Source organism: Plecotus auritus, assembly GCF_963455305.1.
Source record: "Plecotus auritus genome assembly, chromosome: 1".
NCBI classification, from domain to species: Eukaryota; Metazoa; Chordata; class Mammalia; order Chiroptera; family Vespertilionidae; genus Plecotus; species Plecotus auritus.
In genome coordinates, this window is record NC_137770.1 from 4,064,550 (window position 1) to 4,075,380 (window position 10,831).

Here is a 10,831-nt window from a genome sequence, read left to right on the forward strand (position 1 = left end):
AGAGCCGTTAACCCGACTTGAAAGGCGTCCCAGCCCCTGCCAGCCGGCCGGCAGCCATTGTTCTAGGGGCTCTGCCTGTCTTAGGGATCTCAGACCCCTAGGGGAGCGCCCAGCCCCCCTCCATGGGCTACCAGGAGGCAGGACGGGGGCGGCTGACCCCGGCACCCCCCACAGGCAGCCAGGCACAGGCGGGAGAGGCGACCAGAAGCCAAAGCAGCACACACCCCTCCCCTGCCCCCACCCTGCCCCCACCCGCCCCCTCCCAGCTGTGCCGTGAGGAATTCAGACAGCAGCTGTCAGGAGGCCCCGCCCACTCAGGCCTGGGCACTAATCAAAGGCCCTGGAGAGTGGGGAGCACCCGTCACAGAAAGGCCTGGTCACCTGCTCAGCTAGGGCCGCCCCCCCCCCCCCCCGCCGCCCTGCTCCCACCAGCCCTTCCCTGACAGCCTCAGGCTGCAGGAGGCCCCGCCCAGGTGCACGGGCGGGGGGGGGGGGGGCCATGATCAAAGCCCAGCCCAGCCCCCTCTCAGGGCCCCCCCCTCCTGGCTGCAGAGCCTGGCTGCGGGCTCCTGGCCTGGAGCTGGGGCCAGCTCTCCCGCCTTTGTCTCAGGTCACCCACAGAGGCCCCACGGGGAGAGACCTGCCTGGGGCGACCGTGTGAGCCCCACCCTGAGCCTCCGGGCAGGACAGGCAGTGCACCACAGGGTGAGCCCATCCCCCACCCCCCCAGGGAGCCCGCACCTCCAGAAAGACAGTAATCACCCCGCTGCAAAATATTACTTTTAATCTCCTCTTTATGGCCTGATTAAACAGACGTTTTACTTGCATTTGAAAATGTTTTTCTTAATTTGATTCAATTTAGCACCGTACAGCCCTACCCCTCAGCCACCCGGGTGTTAGGGAGCCTTCCCCCTTGAAAATGACTGCACTCCAGCCGTTTCTGGGTCTCTAAGTTGCTCCAGGTCTAGGTAACCCCTCCATCTTCCCAGCTGGGCCCAGGGCTCCTCCCAGCCCGGCCCCAGGCCCGCCCGCCCCGGGAGCTGGGCAGGAGCTGACCACACCCCACTGAGGCCACCAAGAGGGATGGGAGGGGTCTGCTCCCCAACTCAGAGAAGCCCCGAGACCTCAGGGCTGTGGGACAACCCTCTCCAAGTCCTCATCACCCCGTCTTTAGAAAGGGGGCCACAGAACCCAGAGGGAGGGCCACTGGGAGGGCAAACTGACCAGGTGCCCAGCCTGGAGGAGTGCCCGAGCCCAGGGTCCCCTCCCCGGGTGGGGGTGAGCCTGCAGGTGGGGGTGAGCTTGGGTCCAAGCTAGGGTCCTCCCCGGGAGTCCCTGCCTTCCCCCCCACCCCCAGCACAACCCCTGCCTCCCCTCCCCCCCAGCACAGCCCCCCGCCTCCCCTCCCCCCCAGCACAGCCCCTGCTTCCCCTCCCCCCCAGCACAGCCCCTGCTTCCCCTCCCCACCAGCACAGTCCCTGCCTTCCCCCACCCCCAGCACAACCCCTGCCTTCTCCCATCCCCAGCACAGCCCCTGCCTTCCCTCCCCCCCAGCACAACCCCTGCCTCCTCCCACCCCCAGCACAGCCCCTGCCTCCCCTCCCCCCCAGCACAGCCCCTGCTTCCCCTCCCCCCGCCCCCCCCCCAGCACAGCGAGCAGAGCCAGCAGTGACCCCGCAGCCACAGCCACTGCTTCCGGAGTTGACAACAGGTCCAGGAAGGGACCCCTGCCCCGGGCCAGGCCCCGCCCCGGACCCTGCTGTCCAGGACTGAGGACATTCCGATGGTGCAGCCTGGCTGGGCCGGGCTGGGCTGGGGCAGGTCAGGGCTCAGGGCTGTTTTCCAGCTGGAAGCCCCCAGCCTGTGGCCGGCTCTGGGCGGCCCGGCCCCTCCCTCCCCCCTCTCTCCCCCCCCCGCCCCCCTCCCCCGGCATCTCACCAAGGGCCCTGCCGCCCGGGGCCCTCGCTACCCGAGGCCCTGTGCCAGCCAGCGGGCAGCTCACGGCACCCTGGTGCACCGAGACTCCTCTCCTCAGTGGGGTCCCCTGTCCTCTGCCCCACGCCACTGAGGGGCCCGGGAGCTAAAGGCCAGAGCACAGGACAGCCTTCGCGGGGTGGGGGAGGGGTGGCAGGGCGATGGCCTCCTCAGGACGCCCGCCGCTCAGAGGAGGGGCTCAGCATGTTTCGGGGGCCTGGCCTCACCCGGACTCACTTCAGCCCAGCACCGTGGGTGCGGGGTGTGGGCCTGTCCCCTCATCCGAACATGGCAACAGCAGGCTCCCTCCGCCAGGGTCAGGGCACCACCCTGCAGGCAGTCCTCACCCGTCACCCACCGCCCGGCCCCCCCAGGCTCCCAGAGCCCCCCTGTGTTGGCTGGATAAAGCCCCTCAGAGTGCCGGGCGCCCGCCTCCAGACACCCACCCCACCGGGAACTGCCCTACTTGCTGGCTGCCTCGAGCATGCCCTCTTGACAGACCGGGGTTCAGAGAGGCTAAGACACTTGGCTCAGGCCACACAGCAGAGTTGGAGCTCAGAGTGTGGGAGGCACAGGAAGGGACCAAGGAGCGGGGCCCCAGGGACAAGCCCAGGAGGGGCTGCGCTGAGCCAGGGGCGGCCATCGGGCGGGGCGGGCCAAGCTGAGATGTCTGGCCACCGCGCCCCTGGTTTTGGACCGGCCCGGGGTATGGGGCTGGCCGGGGTCCGGGAGCCAGTGCTGGGCTGTGGCCTGGCGCCAAGGGGGTGGGGGAGGACCAGGCCTTTAGGGAGGGCCATCCTGCAGCCCACATCCCTGAGCTGGGCCCGAGGCAGGGCCAGCGCCTGGCACGCTCCGCCTGGAAACGCGGGTCAGGGGTGAACGCACACAGCGGGGTAAAGCCATCGTCCCAGACCGGACACGGCGGGCGTGGGGCGGCCTGGCGCTGGGCGTGCAAGACCACGAATCCACCAGCCCCGGCGCCTGGCTGAGCCGCTCCCCCGCCCCACAGGCCGCCTGGGGTGCTGCCGAGGGGGCCTCCCACAGAGCACCAGGCACCTCGAAGACAGCCTTCAAGCCACCCAGCCGAGGGGTCCCCCAGCCTCAACACGTGACACAGAAGTGAGAGTGCCCCTAACCCGGGGGGGGGGGCAGTCAGTCCCAGGACCTGCTCTCAGTGAGGAGGCTGAGACCCCAGAAGCAGCAGCAGCAGCGCCGGGGATGGCCCAGCCTCCCCTCGGCCCAGGGGAGTCTCCAGCTGGGAGTTCACTGGGAGGGAGGGAGGGAAGGAGGGAGGCCTGGAGCGCAGAGCTTGTGGGGGACAAGGAGGACCAGCCTGGGTACCCGACCGTTGCCACTGGGACCCCACAGGGACGACCCAGCATCGGCTCCCGCTCCCCTCCCCCACACGGAGGGGACACTCCCAGGAGACTCAGCACAGACTGAAGACAGAACCCACGACCACAGCCACATCAGCACCCACAGGAGGGACCGGCTCCCACGGACACGTGAGACAGGGCCATGTGGCTGGGGGACGCTGGAGAGCTGTGAGCCTCCTGGCAGGCAAAGGAAAATGCAAACTAGACTCTCCTTGCTATTTAAGAAAAGACCCAGCTCGCCCTGGCTGGCTGCTCAGTGGTTAGAGCGTCGGCAGGTCCCGGGGTCCATTCCTGGTCAAGGGCACGTACCTCGGTTGCAGGTTCAATCCCTGGCCCCAATCGGGATGGGATGCGTGTGGGAGACAATCCATCGATGTGTCTCTCTCGCATCCATGTGTGTCTCTCTCTCCCCTCCTCCCTCCTCTACACTCTCCCCAAAAAAATCAATGGAAAAAAATCCTCAAACCCCCAGGTCAGGCTCTGAGCAGCCTGAGGTTCAGGGGTGACCTCCCTCCCTGACCCCCCTCCTCTCAGCAGAGGGACAGCCAGGCCAGGCACAGCCCAGGTCCCTGCTCAGCCCCACCTCCGACGGCAGCTGGACTCCTCGGCCAAGAACCGCAGCTCCTGGCAGCGCCCGCCTGGCACTCCCAAGGCCCCACCTCCACCCTGGCTGAGGCCCAGCGGGCACCGTCCGCTCAGCCCTCACCCCGAGACCCGGAACCAGCAACAAGATGAGGGGAGCCCGGGAGCCCGTCGCTCCATCCCTGGACAAGGTGGGTCCCCGGGGACATAGAGGCCCAGCCGGAGAGGGGCCGGCTGAGGTCACACAGAGACGAGCGAGGAAGCCAGGCCTGCCCAGCCTCCCCTCTCCCCTGCCAGGTCCGTCCCCCAAGTGGCCTGGGAGCCTGGAGTCCCACAGACGGATCCCTTCTTGGCTGAGTCACCCCGTCCCCTGCCAGCTGGGAGCCTGCCCGGCAGCCCCGGGGAGGGCCGCCGCTTCACACCTCCGGCTGCTCCGGAACCTGCCAACACCTGGCTCCGCTGGTGCCCGCCCCGGAGCCCGAAGGCAGGCCCTGTGGCCCTGGTTCCGGGTGGTCCCAGGAGCTGGTGCAGCTCAGGCCCAACTCCAAACAGGTGGGGGCGGGGACGCTGACCCCATCCGGCAGCCCACAGCCAACACCAGCTGGGCTCCGCCGCCCCTGCCCACCCAGGGCCATAGCCATCAAACGACAGACCCAAGACCCCCCACCCCCCACCCCGCCACACCCCGGTGAACTCTGCAGTGGGCGTGTGGAGATGGGACGGAGGGAAGCCTCCCAGGGGAATGGACAGCTACTGGGCCACCATTCCCAGGCCAGGCCCAGAGCCGGGAGGAGGGGCCCAGGGCCGGGGCAGGTCAGCGAGCATCTCGAGCATCTCGGGGCAGCAGGACGAGACCCCTGCCAGACTCCTGCTGGGGGAGGGGGAGGGGATCTGCAGGCACTAAATGAGAATTGATCACTTTGCCCAGGGCGGCGCTAATCAATTCAGCACCTGTATTGACACCTCGCGTGTCGCGTGTCAGATGTTGCTTCACGGGGCTCCAGAGGAGCGCCACCTCGCCGCCTCTGTCACGGCGCATCTGGGTGGCAGCTGGACCAGACCCCCGCCAGGACCCCGCCCCCACGGCTGCCAGGAGCCGGCTGCGGCCTCGGTGGGGTGGGGAGAGGGCTGGACTGGCCCGGCTGCCCTGGGGTGAACTCAGCAGGCGCAGGAGGAAGGGCCTGGCCCCTCAGTCGTCCTGCAAACATGGCGGGTGACCGGCCCTGCACTGCCCTGCACTCGGGCACGGCCCACGCCGTGGCCGAGGAGGTGGGAGGGGCTGAGGAGGGCCGAGGCCGGGGGCGGCCTCCTGAGGAGGCTGGGTTGGGCTGGAGGGGGGAGCCCGGATGCATGTGGGGGGCCCAGACCTCTGCGCTGTGAAGTCAAGGAGAGGCGGTCAGCAGGGCCTGAGTCCCCTGCCGCGGTCAGCTGCCACGGACAGATGGGGAAACGGCAGGCACAGGGCGGAGAGCACAGGGCAGCACAGGAGAGGAAGGCTTTACACCCAGGACCACTCTAATGGCCACCCCCACCCACCCACCCCGCGCCCCGCCCCCCAAGACCCGTCACAGGCCCTCCAGCCGCATCAGAAGGTGTGCAGTCGCCTGTGCTGGGCCCAGCCCGGTGGATGCCCCTGTGTCCTGGGTACAGAGAGGGAAACGGAGGCCAGGGTCTGGGCGCACCTGCCCAGTGTCCCACAGCAAGGACCTGTGTGCTGGCAGGAGGGTGGGCAGGGGCCCAGGGGGTCTACCTGAGACCAGCCTGGGCCTCAGGCCGCCCAGCCACGGGAGCCCAGCAAGGCCCGGACCAGGCGAGCTAACAGGCACCCCTGTGGGCTGAGCGCTGGCCTCCTGAAGTCATCTCCTGCGGAGACGCGCACAAGCCCCGAGGGAAACTCCCAGAAGCAGGCCTGTGCGCTGGCTCGCCTTGCCCACTGCCCTAGCGCCCCCCCACCCCCCAACCAGCAGCAGCAGCAGCAGCAGCTGCGTGTGCGCCTGTCCATCCGGACACGCCTCCCGCCTTCCCTGAGGGAAGCCCCGGGGCAGGCTGGCCGGGCTGCAGGCTGCAGGTCAGCCAGGACGGGGGAGTCAGGGTCCACAGGACAGGGACACTGGCCAAGGCCCGGGGTTGCAGGCCCAACCCCCACGCCCCGTGGCCCAGGTGCCTAAGCCCCCCACGGCCCTGTCCCATCCTCTCTGGACGAACAGCGGACAAGGGGCCTTTCCTCCCCGGCAGGCACAGCACCCTACAGGGTGGACAGCACTCCCAGCCCAGCCCCTGGAGCTGCCCATCTGACACAGGAAACGGGGGGGAGGGGCTGCAGAGCAGGAACAAAGCCTGGGGCCCTGGTCTGCCCCGTGAGCGGGCCACTGGGTGCCAGGGGAGGCAGGGGGCGGGGTTAACCCACCTGGCACTGGGGGGGGGGGGTACCAGTGTCGAAGGCCAGGCTCAGGGAGAGGCCAGGGGAGGTGGAGGCGGGGAGGTCTGGGGCTTCCCTGATGAGCTGTCTGCAGAAAGAGACCACTAGCCCCCCCCCCCCACAACCAGGGACCCAGGAATTGACCAGTGACTGGGGTGACCTGCAGCTCTCTCCATCAGAACCCCCACCCACCTTGGACCAGCTGGCCGCATGCCCAGGGCCACCGGGCAAAGCCAGCTCAGTCAGAAAGTCCCTCCTCCCTGGCCTGCCTCCCCTGAGGGCTCCGTAGCAGACAGGCCGCGAGGAGTCTGTCTTGAACTCGCCCTCCTGAGGGCCTGAAGGTCCGCCAGTTCCTTTCAACCCCGCTCAGCCATCTGGGCACAGAGCTTGGCACAGCTTCACTCTCGGGTCACAGCGGAGGGGGAGTCCAGCCCCACCCCAGGACGGGCCACGGGTCCCCTCCCCTGCCAGGGCAGGAACCAGACTGACCCCACCCCGCCTGCCCTAGTGGCCTGCTCCAGACGGGGGCACACAGGGGACACACGGGAACGCGCGGGACTCCAGGCGCCCGGGGTCTCGCCCCACCCCCGCGCCCCGTGGCCTCCTGGGGGAACTATATTTAGGTTCAGTGGGGCCTCTGCCGACTTCCCAGGACGAACCACCTTCCAAGGCTGAAGGTCGCGGAAGGCTTCCTCTGCAGACCCCCAGCTTCCCTTTCGCCAACTTCCAGGGGCATTGTTCCTCGAACAATGGTCCCGGCTCCTTCCAAGGCCCCGGCGAGCCCATTGGCTGCAGGGTGCCCCCCACCCCCCACCCCTCCCCCAAACACCTTGGCAGCTGGGACCCAAGCCTGGGAAACCCAGGGGCCCAGCCACTCAATTCCCAGATGGGTGGCCGCTGCCTAGGGGGCAGAGCTCGGCCGGGTCCCACACACAATTCTCATCCATGGTGCTAGGAGGGGGCAGGCGGGCCCCCCCCCCTCTCCTTCCAAGCCCTCCTGCCCCAGGTGTACAACTTCCAGACCCGGGGACGGAGGCCCTGGGGCCTCCAGGGCACCATCACACCGGGTAACCCCGCGCTGCTGGCAGGGCAGGAGCTGCCCCGCCTGGGTGGAGTCCCTGCCCTCGCCCTCCCTCTCCCCTCCCCCTCCCCCTCCCCCTCCCCTCCCCCTCTCAAACTGACCCGGGCTCCAGCTACAGCAACGCCCACCCACCCCCTCCAACCCCACCCCCCAACTCCTACACATGGGTGCAGACGGGGAAACTGAGGCCCAGAGAGAAGGGGCTAGCTAGCCAAAACCACGGGCAAGGTCACATACCCGGAGGGGCGTCCCGGGCCCGCTGACCAGCTTCCAGGCCTGTCGCTTGAGCTCGGCGAGCTTCGTGTGGCAGTGGCGGCACCAGCCACCTCCGCCGGCCGAGTGGCCCTGCTCGGCGCCTGCCCCGGCGCCCTCGGGTGCAGGGCGGCTGCCACAGGGGTCCCGCTCGGGCCCGGCGGGCAGCCTCTTGCAGGGGGGCAGGTCCACGGGCTGCAGCGGCTCCCGGGCCGGGCCAGCCTCGACCACCTGCGGGAAGTGAGTGCGGAAGGGGACCGTGAGCCCAGGCCGCTGCGGCAGGATCCCGCCGCCCAGCAGCGGGGACCCCAGCCCTCAGCGCGTCCTGGCCCCCACCACCCCCGCCAGTGACACACTCGACAAAGTTAGGAGCGCTGGGCGCGGACCTGCCGCCCACACCAGGAGGTCCGGAGGGGGTGCTCCCCGCAGGAGGCCCCGCAGCCCCTGCGCCCCCTCCAGGCCCAGCCCCTACCGGGAGCCCCGCACCCCGCGACCGTCTCCAGCGTCTAGAACTCTGTGCCGCGGTGCCCTCTGGCCCCGTCGCCCGCCTCCCCCTCGGGCCCGGCCGCGCGTACCGCGGGGTGCACCGCGCACAGGGGGACGCCGCGGCTGCCCATGGCCCCGACGCAGGAAGGGCCGCGCGGGCTGTCCGGGGCGGCGCGGCTACGTGACCCGGCCCGGGGGCGCCCCCATGGTCCCGCCGGCCGCTCCGAAGTTGGCGGCGCGGGAGGTTGAGTGGCGGAGAGCGCGCGCAGGCGGCGGGAGCGCGGGCGGGAGGCGGGCCGGGGGCGGGGCCCGGGCCGGGGGCGGGGCGCGGGGAGGACTGCCCCGCCCCGCCCCTGCCCTCCGCTCGGCGATGGGGAGGGGAGGGGAGAGGACCCTGCCCCGCCGCGCGCCCCTCCCACTCCAAGGACCCCAACTAGTTGGGCGAGTCCCAGGCCCAGGGAGGGGCGCTGGGGACGCGCTCGCACATGCGCCTTCCTGCTCTTTTGCCGGGACACTGGGGTCTGCGAGTCTCCGCGGAGGCACAACGCCCTCCTCACTTTACCCGCGCGAAACTGCGGCCCCGGCCGGGAAGGTCTTGCCCAAAGTCACACAAGGAGGTGGGACGAGGAAGGGGCCGAATCCAGGCCCCAGATTCCCAGTCACTTCCTCCAGCAAAGCCGGCGCACTCCGCGTGTCGCTGGCCACGCGCGGGTGAGTGACTCCACGGTGTGCGCCTCGGCACGTGCAGTGCCCCTGGCAAGGTCCCCGTGTCAAGGCGTGTCTGCGAGCGGCACGCGTGTCTTTGCAGCCGCGCGTGTGCCGGGAGGTCGGTGTGCGAGCTGTGTGCCCGGGAAGCGGGAGGCGGTGGCGCGGCTGGCCCTGGGCTGTGCGCGGGACCTGTTGTCAGCCGGCCCGGCAGATGGGAACTGAGCTCCGGAATTAATTGCCTGTTTGTCTCCGGCTGGGAGGTCTCCCTCCCCCTCCCCCGTCTCCGGCGACCAGTTGCTCGCGCTCCAGCTCAGCCCTCGGAGTCGCGGCTATCCGAGGCGGCGGGAGGTCCTGGACCCCGTTCCGGGTCCGCCCGAAACCAGGGTCAGGCTGGGCGGGCGGGGATGCCCGCCTTCCCGTGACGCGAGCGACCCCTGCTGGCCACCGCGCCCCCGCCGCCGGAGCCTGGAGAGGGACCTGGTGCCGCTGCTCCAGGGCGCGGAGGCGCTCCCCGGGGCCCGGGGGCTGTGGTCTCGGCGGAGACCGCGGCCCGCGGCTCCCCGCGCGCACAGAGAGACCCACGCACACGTTAGCGGCGCTCCCGCCTCTCCTGCGCCCCTCAAAGCTGCCTTCTTCATTGCGTTTCACCCACCACCCTTTTACTTGGAAAGTGCTCCCCACCCGCGCACGCACTCTCCCCAAAAGAGAGGTGGATCGTCTCCCCCTGGCGTTCCGAGTTGTTTCCGACCTGTACGTGGCGGGAGTGGGGCGGGGGATAATGTGGGAAGGGGCTCCCCACTCTCACACTGGGGTCCCACAGCCTCCAGTCCCTTAACACCCAGCCCGAGGGCCAGAAGCTCAGTGTCAACACAGCCTCGCTGAGGACAACAGGCGTCAGCCCGCATCTGGATCCGGGTACCCGGGACACCACCACCGATCCCCACCCCCCCACACCCCCATTGCCTGCAGACAGCACCGCCCCCGCCCCTCAGCTGCTCTGGGCCACACGCACACACACACCGGGCGGGAAAGCGCGGCTGTCTCCCCCCCCCGCCCCCCCCACACACACACACGCTCACTCACGGCCCACATGCGCTCCCGGAAACACTGACGCGGAGCCCGGGTCCTAAGACCAGGGCCGGCCACACCCGCAACTTCGGTTGTCCACACGCACCACTGCGGCGCTTCGGGAAGCACACCCTCCCACCCCACACCCGGGTCCCCCGAGGGGACGGGACACAGCCCCGCAGATTCCGGAGGTGCACGCGGGACGTGGAGTCACCTAGGGACTCAGGCTCAGCCACCAGCCTCGGACTCCATGCCTCGCCCACCCAGCCAGGCGCGCGGTGGGACCCCGAGTCCCAGCGCTGCGCTCTCCGCCCCGGCCGACCGCCTCCGGCTCAGGACGCAGCCCGAAGAGGAGAAGGAGATGGGGCGGCACCAATGGGGGGGGGCGAGGAGTGAGCCCGCGAGTCCCGCCGCTCAGGACCGGTGCCTCCTTCCCCGCGCCGCACCCTGAGCCGCGGGAGCCGCGCCGCAAAGTCGCGGGACAGCGCCTCTGCCGCCAGCGGTCCCGCCGCCCTCCCTCACCTTGGCTCGCCGCCGCAGGAGGTGGTTGGTGAAGCCCAGGATGATCTCCGAGTCCAGGCAGAGCGCCCCCATCTCCAGCAGGCTGGGCGCCTTGCGGGGCGCGCCGCAGGGCTGCTCGGGCGGCCCGGGCAGCGCCATGGAGGAGCGGAGCGCGAGGAGCGGCTCCCAGCTCCTCCCGCCGCCGCCGCCGCCACCTCCCCGCCCGCGCGCTCACTGGCCGCGCGCCCGCCGCCGCCGCCGCCGCCGCGCCCCGCACGGCGCAGAGCCGCCTGCCAGGCCCCCGATCCTCGGCGGCCCGCGCCCGCTGCACCTGCGCTCGCTTCGCGCCGCGCGCCCCCGCGCTTCGGCCCCGCCCGACAGCGC

General features: G+C 70.4%; 1 protein-coding gene across 1 annotated transcript in view; it reads right to left on the bottom strand.

The window, feature by feature from the left end:
* KIF26A (kinesin family member 26A) overlaps positions 1-10,606 on the bottom strand; it is a gene marked incomplete at its 5' end in the record, with an annotated part of 35,853 nt that extends 25,247 nt beyond the window's left edge. The window contains 2 exons of the mRNA XM_080658539.1: positions 7,670-7,915; positions 10,469-10,606. Coding sequence (XP_080514665.1) covers positions 7,670-7,915; positions 10,469-10,606 — 384 coding nt within the window. The remainder of the gene's footprint in view (positions 1-7,669; positions 7,916-10,468) is intronic.
* Positions 10,607-10,831: the final 225 nt, after the last annotated feature.